Source organism: Calliphora vicina, chromosome 2, assembly GCF_958450345.1.
Source record: "Calliphora vicina chromosome 2, idCalVici1.1, whole genome shotgun sequence".
NCBI classification, from domain to species: Eukaryota; Metazoa; Arthropoda; class Insecta; order Diptera; family Calliphoridae; genus Calliphora; species Calliphora vicina.
The window spans coordinates 21,956,036-21,975,436 of record NC_088781.1 but is presented as its reverse complement, the minus strand read 5'-3'; the positions used below and the strand labels follow the sequence as shown (position 1 = coordinate 21,975,436).

Sequence of the window (19,401 nt, the reverse complement as noted above, 5' to 3'; positions counted from 1 at the left end):
TTCCTTTTAGAAGTAACATTTGATGGCAGAAGTTTTAAGGAATTAATTGAAAATAAGCCAAACAAACAAACTCGGTTGATCGAAGACAATATTAGTCACGTTTATTAGTCTCTCCTACAGATCTAAATTTTCCTGAGTGAGCTTAAATCATTTGTAAATTATACCAAAAGCTAAAAACGAAATTTCTATATATGTTTGAGAAATTTTAGATGATATGTTTGTTTGTTTGTTTATTTGTTTGGTTGTTCCAATCATAATTAAACTCTATAAACTGGCTTTCTCTTCCTAGAACACAAAAATATCTGTGAATACAACCGAATCTGCAACAAATTGAGATGTCAGAATGATACTGATTTCTGGTTGTATAAAATTCATTGGCGAACCGAATGATGCATATGATTCAGCATCGCCCATTATAAGTGTTCATTAACTTTTTCCACATTTTATAATTCATTCACATTTTATTGATTTTAGTTAAATGAATTAATACCTTTTAAAGTACATATTGGTATTGCAATGTACAATGGCACCTTAATATCTCTGATTTTAAGAGAATTAAACATGAATGGTATTGTATTAAGGTATGAAAGGCTTGCATAGTTGTTGTGTATGAAGTTCTATACATTTGCAATTTAAGTGAAATAATGTACTTTTTTCTCTAGGGAATGCACAATGGGAGAAAAAAATTAAAAGAAATGGGAATAAAACAACAGTATAAAAGTATAATAGTATAATGTGAATAATAGTATAATAGTATAATAGTATAATAGTATAATAGTATAATAGTATAATAGTATAATAGTATAATAGTATAATAGTATAATAGTATAATAGTATAATAGTATTATAGTATAATAGTATAATAGTATAATAGTATAATAGTATAATAGTATAATAGTATAATAGTATAATAGTATAATAGTATAATAGTATAATAGTATAATAGTATAATAGTATAATAGTATAATAGTATAATAGTATAATAGTATAATAGTATTATAGTATAATAGTATAATAGTATAATAGTATAATAGTATAATAGTATAATAGTATAATAGTATAATAGTATAATAGTATAATAGTATAATAGTATAATAGTATAATAGTATAATAGTATAATAGTATAATAGTATAATAGTATAATAGTATAATAGTATAATAGTATAATAGTATAATAGTATAATAGTATAATAGTATAATAGTATAATAGTATAATAGTATAATAGTATAATAGTATAATAGTATAATAGTATAATAGTATAATAGTATAATAGTATAATAGTATAATAGTATAATAGTATAATAGTATAATAGTATAATAGTATAATAGTATAATAGTATAATAGTATAATAGTATAATAGTATAATAGTATAATAGTATAATAGTATAATAGTATAATAGTATAATAGTATAATAGTATAATAGTATAATAGTATAATAGTATAATAGTATAATAGTATAATAGTATAATAGTATAATAGTATAATAGTATAATAGTATAATAGTATAATAGTATAATAGTATAATAGTATAATAGTATAATAGTATAATAGTATAATAGTATAATAGTATAATAGTATAATAGTATAATAGTATAATAGTATAATAGTATAATAGTATAATAGTATAATGTGAAATAATGTTTTCATCTTTTTATTGCATCTAAATCTAGGGTAGCTATAAGTTTGTCATTCCATTTATAACTTCTACATTTTCATTTGTGACCCACAAAGTACATGGATCGTTATAGATAGCGGAGTCGATATAGCAATGTCTGTTTGCCCGTCTATATGTTGAAATAAACTTTTCGTAGCCCCCAAATAACTTACATACGTGGTTCGTACCTCAGTATATCCGCTATTGACCCAGTTCGGTTGATTTAATATCGAACAAAATCGGAAATATCGAAAAAACCAGACAACTTCGATTTTTGACATATTTTTGTTCTATATTTGGAAATCATTACTATAGACAATACGGATATCTAATGATAGACATTTCAAAGAACTTAGCAACGACGTATATAACCCCATAGAGAGTCCGACATAAATTAGGTCAAAATCAGGGAAAATATTTTTTAACCCGAATTTTTTTTCACTAAAAAATTTTAAAAAAGAAATATGAAAAAATTGGTTTGTCATAAGATTGTTCACTATTAAATAAAAACAACAAAGAAATTTTTTAAAAAACTAAAAAAATTTTATAGATCTTCGAAATAATAACAGCCTTTGTGTGAGTGGCAATGTTACAAATAGATGTAATTGAAATAAAAATGAGCAGGAAGTTTTAGGTGTGAGTCATCCCATAAAATATTAACTGAATTATAGTAGTAAGAGGTTTTAGCTTTATGTTATAACATGTTAGTAGATTGCTAAAAATTTCAAAAAGTGAAGCTTTTAAATAGATATATTCTAACACTTTAATATTTGTATTTAATTAAAATGGGTGTATCAAAGTTATAATATTTATATACTGCTCATCCCATAGTGCTTATTATTGGATTGAAAGCGTTGGAGTAGTAGTGTTTATACACATACATAAGAGTATGAGTGTTTTTTATGTACTTTACAGATTTATTTTTATTTAACTTGAAAATAAAAACATTGAAATTAAATAAATGAAAACAAAAAAAAAAGGAAAAACAACAACAAACACAAAAGTAAAACGCATGTGTTAACAGTAATTACAGAAGCTTTTACTTGGAATGTTTATTGAAATTGTTGGAAAGATTAATAAAAAAAAGTTTTATTTTATGCTGTAAAACCAAACAACAACATTAAGCAGGAAGGATATAAATACATATAAACACATACGTACACACAGGATTACAGAGTTACATAAACATATGTAAAAAAAAAATTACTTGATAAATTATAAAATATTTTTCTTTTAAATTTTATTTTTCTCATGTGTAGATAGAAAACTTATCGTTCATTTAAGAAATTAAACAAATATTTTTGTTAAAGATAAAGTTATGTTTAATAAACAAAAAGTTATCTGTAATAAATGTGTGAAAAAAATGAAAGTGGAGTTTAGTTAAGTTGTTTAAGGGTTTGAATAATAAGGGATTTAGTAGCGGAAAATTCTAAGGGCTTTAGCATTTTAATGGGTAGCTAGCTTTATGTTTCGTATTTTAATTCGGAGTCTGGCTGTCTGGTAACGCATTTACATTTAAAAGAAGTTTCTTGACCTCATCATCTATTATAATAGAAGCACATTAACTATTCAATTTTATGTATGTAAAATTTAGGATCGATATCTCATTTTATTCCTATTACATGTGGTTTTGCGATATAGCAATAAATCTGGAAAATTTTGGCCGTTTTCGATTTTTCATGATTTTTTTAAAGCAAAAAAATTAGCAATTTTCAAGTGAGCGAATTCACTTAATTGCAAATAAATTCGAAGAGGATCAATCGATATACCTTATCGATATCTTAGTTTGTTTCTATTACATGTGGCTTTATGATAAAGTAATAAAGCTGAACAATTTGTTCCGTTTTAAATTTTTAATGATTTTTGTAAAACAAAAATTTTTTTTATTTTCACGTAAAAAATATATTTTTTGCTTCAATTTCTTATTATAATTCCGAAACTACTAAGCCGATTGAAACGCAATATATATGAACACTTTAAAATGGCATGGAAAAATTGTTTTCGAAACTCAATTAATCAAATGAAGAACATTACCTACTCAATTTTATGTATATCAAACAAAAAATAAAATTTTTGTGAAAATGAGCGAATTCACTTAATTATGAATAAATTCGATAAGAATCAATAGATATTTATGGTCGATTTTATTCCTGCTACACGTGGTTTTGCGATAAAGTAATAAATATTAAAAATTTTAGACCGTTTTCGATTTTTTATGATTTTTTTAATTTTGAATTTTTTGCAATTTTAAAAAATATATTTTTTGCTTCAATTTGTTATTATAACCCCGAAACTACTGAGCCGATTGAAACGCAATAGATATGTGAAATGTGTACATAGTATGGGAAACATGTTTTCAAATTTCAATCAATCGAAAGAGGAACAATAACTACTCAATTTTATGTATATCAAACAAAAAACAAAATTTTTGTGAAAATGAGCGAAATCACTTAATTGTGAATAAATTTAAAAATAATTAATCGATGTTATTGATCGGTATCTCGTTTTGTTCCTATTACATGTGGCTTTGCGATAAAGTAATAAATCTGAACAATTTTGTACGTTTTCGATTTTTTATGATTTTTTTAAAACAAACAAATTAGCTATTTTCACTTAAAACATATATTTTTTGCTTCAATTTGTTACTATAACTCCGAAACTGCTGATCCGATTGAAACGCAATATATATATGAAAATTTCTACATAGCATGGCAAACATATTTTCAAAATTCAATTAATCGAAAGAAGAACATTAACTACTCAATTTTATGTATATCAAATAAAAAACTAAAATTTTGTGAAAATATGCAAATTCGCGTAATTGTGAATAAATTCAAAACTAATTAATCGATGTTCATGACCGATATCTCATTTTGTTCCTATTACATGTAGCTTTGCGATTAAGTAAAAAATCTGAACAATTTGTTCCGTTTTAAATTTTTCATGATTTTTGTAAAACAAAAATTTTTTTTATTTTCACGTAAAAAATATATTTTTTTTTGCTTCAATTTCTTATTATAACTCCGAAACTACCAAGCCGATTGAAACGCAATATATATGAACACTTTAAAATGGCATGGAAAAATTGTTTTCGAAACTCAATTAATCAAAAGAAGAACATTACCTACTCAATTTTATGTATATCAAACAAAAAAATAAAATTTTTGTGAAAATGAGCGAATTCACTTAATTATGAATAAATTCGATAAGAATCAATAGATATTTATGGTCGATTTTATTCCTGCTACACGTGGTTTTGCGATAAAGTAATAAATATTAAAAATTTTAGACCGTTTTCGATTTTTTATGATTTTTTTAATTTTAAATTTTTTGCAATTTTAAAAAATATATTTTTTGCTTCAATTTGTTATTATAACCCCGAAACTACTGAGCCGATTGAAACGCAATAGATATGTGAAATGTGTACATAGTATGGGAAACATGTTTTCAAATTTCAATCAATCGAAAGAGGAACAATAACTACTCAATTTTATGTATATCAAACAAAACACAAAATTTTTGTGAAAATGAGCGAAATCACTTAATTGTGAATAAATTTAAAAATAATTAATCGATGTTAATGATCGATATCTCATTTTGTTCCTATTACATGTGGCTTTGCGATAAAGTAATAAATCTGAACAATTTTGTCCGTTTTCGATTTTTCATGATTTTTTAAAACAAAAAAATTTGCTATTTTCCCTTAAAAAATATATTTTTTGCTGCAATTTGTTATTATAACTCCGAAACTACTGAGCCGATTTAAACGCAATACATATGTGAAAATTTTTAAATAGCATGGGGAAAATTTTTTCAAAATTCAATTAATCGAAAGAACAACATTAACTACTCAATTTTATGTATATCAAATAAAAAACAAATTTTTTTGTGAAAATGATGGAATTTACTTAATTGTGTAAACTCGAAAAAAATAAATTGAGTTTTATGATCGATACTCTATGTTGTTCCTGTTACATATGGCTTTGCGATAAAGTAAAAAATTTTAATTTTTTTTACCGTTTTCTATTTTTTATGATTTTTTTAAAATTAAAAAATATATTTTTTGTTTCAATTTGTAACTATTGAACCGATTGAAACGCAATACATAAACAGATTATAGGTTATGTAAATCTTAACTTTTCTAAGTTTATTTTAATATCATCGGACTAACTCTTTTTGAATTATCATTAATTATGTGGAGAAATGTTTAAAAAAAATTATAATTTTACTTAATTTTTTTTTAAAAAAAACATCTGCATAGATTTAAAAATTTGGATCATATTTGTACTACTGGAACCACAATCAAAATTGTGTAGTGTTTTAAAAAGCCTTTAAAATTGTTTCGATTTTGTTGGCTTGTGTTATTGTATGACTTAAAAATTCTGGATTTTTTTATACCCTTCACCTTCGTGAGAAGGGTATATACATATAAGTTTGTCATTCCGTTTGTAATTTCTACATTTTTCATTTCCGACCCTATAAAGTATATATATTCTGGATCCTTATAGATAGCGGAGTCGATTAAGCCATGTCCGTCTGTCTGTCTGTCTGTTAAAATCAATTTTCTGAAGACCCCAGATATCTTCGGGATCCAAATCTTCAATAATTCTGTCAGACATGCTTTCGAGAAGTTTGCTATTTAAAATCATTTTTGACCTATTTTTGACCAATATCTGTATTACTATGTCATTAATATAGACAATATGGATATCTAATGATAGATATTTCAAAGTCCATTGCAACGATGTAGATAAGGCTATAGTAAGTTGGACCTACAATGCGTCAAAATCGGGAAAAATTTTTTGAACCCGAATTTTTTTTCATAAAAAATTTTTTTTTGTCATAAATTTTTTTTCCAAAAAAAAAATTGAAAAAACTTTTTTAAAAAAATTGGAAAAAAATTAAAAAACAATTTAAAAAAAAAAAATTTGAAAAACAATTTACAAAAAAAAGTTAAATTTTTTTTACCTAAAAATATTTGAAAAAATTTATTTTAAATTATAATTTGGTGAAGGGTATATAAGATTCGGCAAAGCCGAATATAGTTCTCTTGTTAAATTTTTAGTTTTTATTTTGAAATGTTTGTACAATATAAATTTGTTCAAATATTTGCTGGGCACGGTCTGCACTATAAAGCGGGTGAGGCAAGACTTCCATTTTTCCTACTTTTTAACAGGTATTGCAACATGTTGCCTAGCGTTTCCATGATGGAATATTACGGTTTTATGTCTGACAGCATATTCTGGACCAATACTCGATTCAAACGAATCGGTTACATTTGGTACAGGTTTCCTGTGATTGTCTGGCAAGATTTCAGCAGCCCATAATAGATAGGACCCTTTTTCTTCCACCAACTACAGAGCATTATTGGCCATGGATATTTGGCTTTGGTAGCGATTGGGCTGGTTTTTCTTTCAAGGTCTCTTGGCTGCAATTCGACAATTTCCCTGCTTCTGGATAAATTCTGAAGCTCGCAAATGTTTTAAAGCAAAAAAAAAAATTTCTTTCAGACACCCAATACTTAAATCTATTTCAATAAATGTAGTAGCTGAATACTACAAAGTTTTATAAAGTATAAATACAGTATTTCAATCACTTTCAATTATATGGATGGCTGCTACTGAATTTCCTTAAAATTTTTCATTAAACGGCTGAATAACTTATAACAAAAAAATATGAATAAATATTTCTCTAATATTTGTTATGCTCATAACCACATTATTTATTAAAAAGTATGTTTATTGAAAATTACTAAGATTGTTGTAAATTAAAAAATTGCTTTTTAATTGATTTTCTGTTTTTCATATTGAAATACTTACAAAACTAGACCTTAAATCATAATGGATCATTTTACATACAATGTACATTTAAAATATCCTTTAAAAATTTGTTTTTTTTTTGTTTTCAACGTAGGAGTAAAATAACATTTTCAATAATAATTACTTTTCTTTCTGCATATTTATTTGCAGTCATGCATGCGTAATAAATGCATAATGCATTTTCCAGATATGCCTTTGTAGGAGGATATGTATCTGTTTTCATGTATCTATGTGTATGTTTGTGTTATTGTGTTTAATAAATAAGGCTTTTTGTTGTTGTTCTTTTTTTTTGTAACAACAAATACTCATTTATCTTTATATATTTTCTTTCAATTCAAAATTACGTTTGTTGTGTTTTTTCTGTTTATTTTTTTTTTGGATTTTACATTAAGGAACAACATCATTTGCACCATCATCAATTTTTATATTACGAATAGATGTGTATATTGTATGTATGTAGTCGCTGCTAGACTATTTGAAATATCTGTACAGTGGAGATCATAAAAAGAGTTGCGTTCTTCAGAAAATATCAAAAAATGATATGTGTAATATTTTTCACAATCACGAACGTGACATTCTTATGCCCTTGAAGTGAAAAATAAAGAAGTCTTTTTTATTTACATTATCATATTTACCATGTTTTGTGCAATTTGGTTTTGTCTATAAGTTGTTTCCATTATATTAGGAATAAAGGTGGTATCCTGAATGTGACAAAAATCAGAACTATATATCAATAATCAGCGAATGGAAACATTATTTATTAAATATCATTTGCATGTGTTGTTGAACTTTATATCCGTCCATGGTGATTTTGAAATTCGACATATATGGCACCAACAATATGGCCGCTATCAACTGTCAAAGTTCGGAAGTTCCTATTGGAAGACCCTTTGTAATGAATTTAAAGCTTTTATGTTTATAATTAAGGGAACTAATAACACACTGAATGTTATTAAGATACAAGCTGTTGTCATAATCCTGATTTATGCCAGATACATTTTCGATCACGAACGTGACATATTTTGAAAATCAAAATAAAATGTTTAAAATTATTATTAAATGCAATTACTTGTTTTTTAGCTAATGAAAATTACTTTTGATTTGAATTAAAATTTTCAGCTATTTTATGTTTGTAATTTTAAACTGCTCATTATTCTGTTCATCTCTGTATTTTAGATCTCTGATACACAGACATACATATGATTATATAGATGTGTATATACGTTTCTACATGTATGCAGATTATCATTTCAATCTAGTTAATACTTTATTGCAGTTATAGAATCAACTTCTATGCAGTTCCTCATACTTTTTTTTTTACCCATAGTTTTCTCTGTAATTTATTTTTTCTTTGCTGTGTTTTGTAGCTACTACTTCTCTATTCATTTATTTCTGTTGTAAATAACCAATTCCAATGGCTTTTGTAATGGATTTGTAGCAATGATACTCGTCGTTGAAGTCGAGCTATGATGTTGTAACATTGAACGCAAATGCACACTCTTTTATCGATATGTAGTTGTAGTATTATTGGAGAAATGATAGACATAGATGCAATACATTTGAACTCATACTGCAACAAAAACAAAGACAAAAAACTAACGAACTTTAGCAACAACAAGAAGATGCGTATCCCTGCAGTTTTTAAGGTAGCCATTCATGAAACATTTGGGCTATGTTAGTGTAAATTGTTTCCGTCTGAATTATAACAAAAATTGCTATTTCTATTTTTTGAAAAAAATTATGCACCACCAAAAAATGATTTTGTCATTGCGTTTGTAACATATTGTATAATTGGACATAGACCAACATATATATTCATGGTCCTTACCCTAGGTCTCCACGTAGCAATATTTATTGCGTCAATGAAATTTGTGAGTGTGGACCGCTAATTGCCATATGTAGCAATCCATTGCGCAATGATTGCTCTAATGATTGCCTGAGCAATTATTGCTAAGCAATAAGCTGTCAGTTCAATTGTCATTAATGTAAAATTTCTTCTTTCTATGATTCGGTGCGATTAATTCATACATATTTAATTTATTTAAGTACCAAAAATAAAAAAAAACAAAGAAATTAGTGAACAATATCATTCAATACAAAATACAAGCAAAATACACCTCAGTTTTTCATAGAACTTCTCGTGTTGAACATTTTGTATTTGTGACGAACGTTTTCTCCATCTAATGCAATCAGCAATCGCTCTGCTGTTGTCCTGCAACGTTATTGCTTGTTAGCTATTTCCAATCATCTGTCTGTTGTTGGCACGATAGCGACTAGACAGAAGGACCTATATTATCTCTTGAACAGATAACAAACAAAATCATTCAAACAAAAAAAATATAAATAAGTAAGAGAGATATATTCGGCTGTACCGAATCTTTAAAACCCTTCACCAAATTATACTTTAAAATAAAAATTTGAAATTCTTTTAGGTAACAAAATTCAAAATAAAATTTTTTAATTTTTTTTTAATTTATTAGTGAACAAATTACAATTTTTTTTTAATTTTATAGTGAAAAAATGTTATGACAACAAAAATGATCAATGTTTTGAGTTATAAAATATTTATTTTGATAGATATCCAACTCGCATCCCACTAAACCATCAAGGAGGTCTTCAAGGGCCCATTTTGAAAAAAGTCAAAAAAGTTTTTGATTTTGGAAGAAAATTTCAAATTATTTTTATTTTTTTAATTTTTTCGAAAGACTGAAGAAATAGCTATCTAAACAATTTGAGACAATTTGTTTGGGCAAAATGTCAAATTTTGACCCCCTCTAACAGAGTGGTCTTGACTGAGGAAATTTTCCAAAATATGGTGAAGAAATGGTGAAAAAGCATTTTTGGTAAAAAAATATTTTCAGCAAAGAATTGGTTCAAAAATGGTGGTAGTCGTAGGTTTTGTTCACAGCAATTTATGTGCCGAATTCCTCGATTCTAAATAGAAACCGAACCATAACTCTATATTCGCTTAATGGTGTAATAATCATGTTTGTATATTATTTGAGGGCTTCGGAATGTTGATTTCAACAGGCAGACGTACATGGCTATGCAGACTCCGCTATCTATAACTATCTAGAACATACATATATACTTTATGAGATCGCAAATGAAAATAAGAAATGGTTTACAAAGTTATATTCAAGAATCATACTATTATATTATTATACTATTATACTATTATACTATTATACTATTATACTATTATACTATTATACTATTATACTATTATACTATTATACTATTATACTATTATACTATTATACTATTATACTATTATACTATTATACTATTATACTATTATACTATTATACTATTATACTATTATACTATTATACTATTATACTATTATACTATTATACTATTATACTATTATACTATTATACTATTATACTATTATACTATTATACTATTATACTATTATACTATTATACTATTATACTATTATACTATTATACTATTATACTATTATACTATTATACTATTATACTATTATACTATTATACTATTATACTATTATACTATTATACTATTATACTATTATACTATTATACTATTATACTATTATACTATTATACTATTATACTATTATACTATTATACTATTATACTATTATACTATTATACTATTATACTATTATACTATTATACTATTATACTATTATACTATTATACTATTATACTATTATACTATTATACTATTATACTATTATACTATTATACTATTATACTATTATACTATTATACTATTATACTATTATACTATTATACTATTATACTATTATACTATTATACTATTATACTATTATACTATTATACTATTATACTATTATACTATTATACTATTATACTATTATACTATTATACTATTATACTATTATACTATTATACTATTATACTATTATACTATTATACTATTATACTATTATACTATTATACTATTATACTATTATACTATTATACTATTATACTATTATACTATTATACTATTATACTATTATACTATTATACTATTATACTATTATACTATTATACTATTATACTATTATACTATTATACTATTATACTATTATACTATTATACTATTATACTATTATACTATTATACTATTAAACTATTAAACTATTATACTATTATACTATTATACTACTATACTATTATACTATTATACTACTATACTATTATTTTATTATAGTAACCATGATGTAATAAGTAAGGTGAGAGCGTTTCGACAACAAACACAATATTTCTTACTGACAAATGTACAGGTTTTGTCAAAATTGAATTTGTCAAATAAGAATAAATAAATTTTATTTTGGCATGTTTTAGATAATTTAATATTATTTTCATAAATAAATTACCTATTTCATTTATTAACAGGAATTTTTAAAGATTTTTCTTAAGCTATTTAAAAAGTGAAATATTATCCGGCAGATTTGTACAAAATCAGAAAGTGCAATTAGTTGGTGGAAAAATTAAGTGAATTTTAATAATCTAGCAATAAAAAAATAATAAATAATCTTTCACAAAACCGTTACCAATGTAAAAACAAAGCTTTTGTTATTTTTGCATATTAACTAAAAAACGGTCGTTAAATTTAAATTATATTTGAAAAAGAACAACGGTTTAATAGTGCTTTAGCCAAATTTCATTTTATGAAATCTTTTTATTCACATTTTCATTCATGTTTTTGATTTAAAATTTTTTTTCTTTGAAAATAAAATTTTTTATTTTTTTTCAAAATAAATTCAGTTTGACAAACGCAAGCACTTTCAAAATAGATTAATACAAAATCAGCTGTGTTGTTGATTTCACCTTACATAGTGCATCGTGATACTAACTATACTACAATTCCCTTGTAAATTATATGATTACTAGCATAGCCCGGTGCACTTCGCTACCCCTACCCTAGTAAAATTAAAAAAAATATGGATGGAAATACGAAACTAAAACATACAAAATTTAAGAATCTCTCAATTACAGTTCACTTGATATTCGAAAATAACTAACTAATTTTGTATGGGAGATACCACTCCACTGCTCTGATCCCATTCATTTTTAAACCTTTTATGTAAATATCAAGCTTTACTTTAACTTTCCATTATAAGGGAGGTATCATTTCTACTAAGCCGATCATTCTTAGCTAAACTTCGAACTGGGAACAGGAATAAATTCGTTTTTAGCTAACCTCCGTAGAATGGTAATAAATTGATTGATACAGAGCTTAAATTCTTTTAGAATTATAGTTCTCCAGATATTATTTTTTTTACTTTGTGCCACAACCACTAATGCTATCCCGACCATTTTCAGCCAATCTGTGTAAAATGGTAAGAGAACTATGCGGACAAAGTTTGAAGAACCTTGCAATTATTACTTTGTATGGGAGGTGACTCACCTCCTTTTCCGACCTCTCCCATTATGGTTTCCCAGATATTCGAAATCAGTATTTACTCTGTATGGGAGGTGCTACGCCCTCTAATTTAATTCCGCCTATATTCAGCTAAACTCCGCACAGTAATAAGAAAATAATTCGCTAAAAGTTTAAACACTTTTACAATTATAGTTCTACAGATATTCGAAATTACTTATATACTTTGTATAGGGTGTGCCACGCCCACTATTCCAATCCCGAACAATTTCAGCGAAACTATGTAAAATTATAAAAGAGCCATTTAGACTAAGTTTGAAGAATCTTGCAATTATAGTTCCCAACATATTTAGAAATAACTATTTACTTTGTATGGGAGGCGACTCACCATTTTTTCCGACCCGTCCCATTTTTGATTAAATTTCATTCAGTGATAAGTAATTGATTCGTATGAAGTTTGAAAACCGTCACAATTATAGTTCTTCACATATTATAAAATATTTACTTATGTACAATTACATATTCACCCCCATATGCATAAACAGTTTTTAAATTTGTCAAAGGTTTATAAAACAAATTTTGAATGGAAATTTTGTTTTATATACCTTTGATAAATTTAAAAAATTATTTACGCATATGGGAGTTAGAAAATAAAAAAAAATCACCTTCAAAATACATTTTTGTGACTTTAAATTACTAAAGTCTTCTTCTTTGTTTTCTATAACAACTCTCACTTAAAACAGAGCGAAATCAATACTGTTTAATTGTTTCTCTTATTTATTTACAACAACAAATTGGACAAACACGCATAGCTAGCTTTGTTTACTTTTTAGCTTAAGGTTCACATGAACACGTTTTTGCATATGTGTTAGTAACATCTTAAAACGCTTATAACTCCTAAAATACGGAACCGATTTCAATAAAATATATATTCTGCACTTCTGTGAATAAATCCCTTTGAAATGGTATATTTCTTGCCCAAATTGAATGTATAATGTGAGCGTAAAAGGGGTCTAAAGAAATCGACTTGCCTATTAAATTATATGATGATGATGATGATGATGATGATGATTATGCAGTGGTCAATTGAAAACCTTACAAATAAAAGGATCGTTAACCAACCATTTTCAGCAAAAGCTGCAGGGTTATTTCTTTAAATCACAAATACGCATATAAGTATTTAGTAATATCAGAGATGAAATAATACTTTTTATAGCACTTACAAAATTCATTGGACATTTGGTTACGAAATTTTCAGAAAAACACATTGAAAGTCAGCGGTATTAATTAAAATACCATAAATGGCAACAAGGATTCGATTCGAATATTGTAGTTTATAATTTCTCAGTTTTGACAACATAAAAGTGTTTTTTCGATTTCAATTGTCAAAATAAAACAGTTTTCGTAAATGTATCCTAAATTTCTCGAGAAATATACCATTTTCCGATATCATTTCAGCAGTGTGTAATTCTAATTTCAGATTTCTGATGTATACAGCTATTTACACGTGTGTGTTCTTAGAAGTAATAGTTAGTAGTTTTTGTAGTAACAGTGATATGTAATCAAAGGATAGGCAATCATCCAATATGATTGCAAAAATTCTAACACATTCTCAGTATCCAGTATAGATATACATACATATATGTATATGAAATTAACACACGTGTTTGGATATGTAAATTAGGGTGGTACTGTCAAAATCTGAAAATTTTCTCCGTCTTAAAAAAATCAATAGCTGATAATTTTAGCAAAATTGGATAATGTTTAGCGGCTGCACATGTAGAAAAAAATTTAAAAATTATATTTAAATATAAAAAAATTCTGACATCGAACATAAAATTTCATGTCAATCCCAAATTCAAAATTAATTTTTTTTTTTTAAATTTTTTGAAACCAAATTTCTTAAACGTTTACGATTTTGCTGAAATTTTTAGCATTTGGTTTTTAAGACCTTGGGCTCATTGAAAATCCAAAAAAGTGCTAAATAAGAATAACCCTACTGTACATGTAAGTTGCAATGCATCTATTGATTTACAAGTGCTGTTGATGGCTGCTTCTTTTTTTTAGTAGATTTATAAATTTTTTATAGCATTTTTTCTTGCCTGCCTTTATTCGTTTAGAAAACGTCACTGTTTGTTTTTCTATCGTTTTAAACCATGTTCGAAGAAAGAAAAAAGGTCTGTTGGTTTAGGGCTAAAAATGTAACTAGTAAAGGCTTTTATCCTGCCATCTTAACTACCCAACAGTTCTAGGGGACTGTCCCGAACTAGTGATTTTACCAATCATTTAGGGTGAGAACTAGTTGCATAAGTAGCTAGTGACTAGTTATTTTAATACCGGTAGTAGGGGGTTAACTGACCATTACAATGAGACGGTCTGATAGCTGGTCCAAAGTAGTCAACGTATTGGATTCACATACCGGTTACATAGATTCAGTACTAGCTACCTCAGTGGTTACTTGAACTCAAATAGTCAGTTAAAAAGACGTCTCATAGACAGTCCAATAACCAATTGCTTGTAAAGAAACCTTCCTCAGACAACTATTCAATATATTACTTCTGGTGGGTAAAATAACTACTTTCTAAAGTTCAACACAAAATAAACATTAAAAGTGACCACACTCTAGGTTATTTAGAGACAATTAATTTCACGCAAGATTACATGGAATGTCAGACAAAAAATAAAGGTTTAAAGTGACTACACTCTAGATTACTTGAGACACTTAAATGACAACTGACTACACGATATATATCATGGGATGTATAAAGTAACCAATTAAGACTATTTGCACTCCAATGAGCATATAGGTGTCTCTGTTAAAATAATTAGTTAAATAGCTAATCAAATAACCAGTTAGGTAGCTAGTAAGGTAACTGGCTCTAAATAACCGGTACACAGTGGTTTAGAAACTTTTTTTTTTTGATGAAATTTCACATGGTTTGAAAAAACGTACAAATTTGTCAAAGGGGGCAAGGTTTGGGGAACTTCTGAGGAGTAAGTAAAGGCTTTTTATATAAATATTTGGTATTGTTGAAAACCTTAGGACTTGAGGATTGATATTTCAGTAAAATTAAATAATTTTATGAAATTTTAGGATGTTATTTACCTTAAAAACTAAAAAAATTACAATATGGTGATTTTCCACGAATAAAAATACAAAATATGACTTAATGTAAAATTTTAACAGTTAAAGATATCATAACAAAATATGGAACCAATATAGACTCAAATGTCCTTAAATCAATGGCATTAGAATTTTTGACAGTTTTTATTTTCAAATACCGAAATTCCTAAAACGGGGAAAATGTGTTCCAAAAACTGAGTTTTTTTAGAAAAGTGCCTACTGTGACGTTACTTACCATGTGATAGTAAAAACACTTAATAAGTATTTAAGAAACATATGGGGTTATACAAATATGGAGCCTTTTTGTGGATTGGTGCTTTGCCTTTTTAGAATTTTTTACTCAAACCGAATTTTTTTTTTAAATTGGCCCAGTTTGTTTAGGTCTGCGGGGTGATATGTCCGATTAAGTGAGCCAAATTTTTCTTTACACTCTTTTGAATTAAGTTGTCTTTCTGGATAATATAAAAATTCTATATAGTCCCGAAGAAATTTTTTTTCTACAAAAGAAAAAGTATATGGGCTTTTTTGGGAAAAAATTTAAAAAATACGGACCTTTTTACAAGTTCCAACTTTGGATGCATATAACTTTTTATAGGGAACAGATAACTGTTAGCATGTTTTTTTATTTTATTTTCAATTTTATCGTCAATATAGTTGTTATTTTAAAAATAAATTTCGACCCTCCGTAGGCCCGCCATACCTAAAAAACCATAAAAAAATCGAGCAAAATTAAAAAAAATAAATAAATAAACCTGAATATCTCTTCAACTAACAGAGATAACCTACACTTGTAAGCATATTCTCAAGGACTATTTATATTTTAAATTTCAGCTCATTCGAATCATAAATGGATTATTGGCGATTTTTTTAAAAAATTTGAGACCCGAGGTGACCAAATTTGGGGGGCTACGCACTGGCCCCCATTATCGCTATGAAGCTGAACAAACGTAAATCAACTCGAAAACACCACAGCTCAAACCATGTGCAATTTCGTAACAATATATCCAATAATTCCCAAGATACCGAATTTTTTTAAAAAAAAGTTTCTAAAACATTGCGCGGTATGCGAATCCAATGCATTGACTACTTTGGACCAGTTATTAGACAGTCTTATTGTAATCAAAAAAAGAATCAATTATACACCGCTTAGGACAATCCCATGTTAAAGCAATTAGTCACGTAGGTACATAGGTATCTAATTGTCGCCCTAACTGTTAGGTAAAATCAGCAGTTCTGGAGAGTCTCCTAGAACTGATGGGTGCTGGGTTTTTAAATACACTTACTCTGACATACTGCAAATGTCGATATGCCTGTAAGTTTACAAGACAGTGTGTCTATACGTTTTTATGTCGGTTGTTAGCATTAATGTATTTTTGTAATTGTAAGAAATTTTTGCAAAAACAAAAAACTAATCGACTTAATACTACACATATACACATCTGCTCAAAATAATAGATACACCTAATTGGAAAAAATTTAAATGGCGGTAACATTGAAAATTTCCTCGCAAGCGTTAAGAATACATCATATTATTAAAATTTCTATCTGGCAATGTCATGTCAGTCAAAAATCTGGCAACTATTTGCTTTCATGTTGATTTTTAAAAACGAATTTATTTGAATTACAAAAAATTATTTGCTCATAAAAATAGATACACATCAGTAATTTGTAATTTGTTTATATACAATTTTTTTTTTGTGCAATTTTTTGTTCCTATTTACGTGAAACAGTAAGTATAATTTAAATTTTAGCAACAATTTTATAAAAAATAGGACTCTTTTGAAGAAAATGGGACGAAATCATCATTGTACCGAAGATGAGAAAAAAATTGTTCAAACGATGAGAAATCAAGGAAAATCATTACGGGAAATAGCAAAGAGCATAGGAAGATCTTTACATTTTGTCCAAAATGCTTTATCTAAAAAACAAAAAAGAGAAACTCGCGGTAGACCAAAGAAAACCAGTCCAGAAACAGATAGGCGGATCGTCCTTATGGTTAAAAAAGACCCTTTCATATCATCGAAAGCTATTTCTGCGGAGCTATGTAACGAAATCAGTCCACAAACAATTCGTCGTCGTCTTTTACAAGCTAAATTGCCGGGAAGAATTGCCAGAAAAGTGCCACTAATGCGCCAAAAAAATATCAAGACAAGATTAGAATTTGCTAAAGAGCACTTACAATGGTCCGGGTGTGAAGGCGAAAAAAAATGGAGAAATATTTTATGGAGCGACGAAACAAAAATAAATTTGTTTGGAAACGACTGCCAAAGAAATGTACGCCGACCAAAAGAAAAAGAATTCCACGTTAAATTTACAAAAAAGACGGTAAAACATGGCGGGGGAAACATAATGGTTTGGGGTTGCTTTTCATGGAATGGTGTTGGTCCGATATTCCGAATAGAAGATACCATGAATGCTAGTGGGTATAGAGACATATTGGAAAACGTAATGCTTCCATATGCATCGGAAAATATGCCATTAATATGGACATTCCAGCAGGACAACGACCCAAAACATAGTTCAAGATTAGTTAAAAACTGGTTCTTGGAGAATAACGTACCTGTTTTAAGCTGGCCCAGCCAATCCCCTGATTTAAACCCAATAGAAAAATTGTGGAGTGAATTAAAGATAAGGCTTTCGAAGGAAGTTTTCAAAAATAAAGACGATTTATGGGAGAAAACGCAAAAAATATGGTACGAGATTCCATTGGAGAAGTGTCAGAACTTGATATCCAGTATGCCCAGAAGAGTGGAGAAAGTTTTACAAAACAAAGGTGGATATACTGGATACTAGCTTTACTTTAATAATAAACTAATTTTTTTAAGATAAAATTTATTAGCTTTTGTTTAATAAGAATTTTTAAAAATGTATCTATTATTATGAGCACCAAATTTTTCGAAATTTAAGAAATTTAATTTACTTTATAATATTTATTATTAATTATGAAATATTTTGTTTTTGTTTTTTACTCTCCTTTTAACTATAAATAAAAATCGACTGAATTTTTTTTATAATTTTACAATATACCATTATTTTTTTTCGTTTTTAAAAAATAAATTTTGGTGTATCTATTATTTTGAGTAGATGTGTATGTATGTAGGAAAACCAGAGTAAAAATTGTGTGTGGGAAACAAACTTACCATTACGATTTTCACTATCAGCCGGTTTCATTTGAATGGGATGATGCATCTGTAAGGGAGAAGACGGGGAGAAAAAAAATATAAAATATGTGATTAGTTATTAAATATTTAAAATGTAAGAAAAATACTGCATGAAAGATAAAACTCTTCAATCCACCTGAATGAAAAAAAATCTTAAAATTTTATGTTAAAAATTAAATTTTGTTGAAAGAGCCCTTAACATGAAAGATATCTTATAACTAAAAATTCTTTTTAAAGTTATGTTCATCTTTTGGTTACTTATAAAAGCAGACCATC

At 26.9% G+C, this 19,401-nt stretch overlaps 1 protein-coding gene across 4 annotated transcripts in view; it reads right to left on the bottom strand.

The window, feature by feature from the left end:
* Positions 1–19,401, bottom strand: part of bru2 (bruno 2) — a 294,037-nt gene that overhangs the window by 202,267 nt on the left and 72,369 nt on the right. For 3 of the 4 annotated variants that reach the window (XM_065502494.1, XM_065502493.1, XM_065502498.1), the window contains one exon: positions 19,105–19,153. The exons of the other annotated variant lie outside the window; for it this stretch is intronic. In XM_065502494.1, the coding sequence (XP_065358566.1) occupies positions 19,105–19,153 (49 nt within the window). The remainder of the gene's footprint in view (positions 1–19,104; positions 19,154–19,401) is intronic. 4 annotated transcript variants of the gene reach the window in all.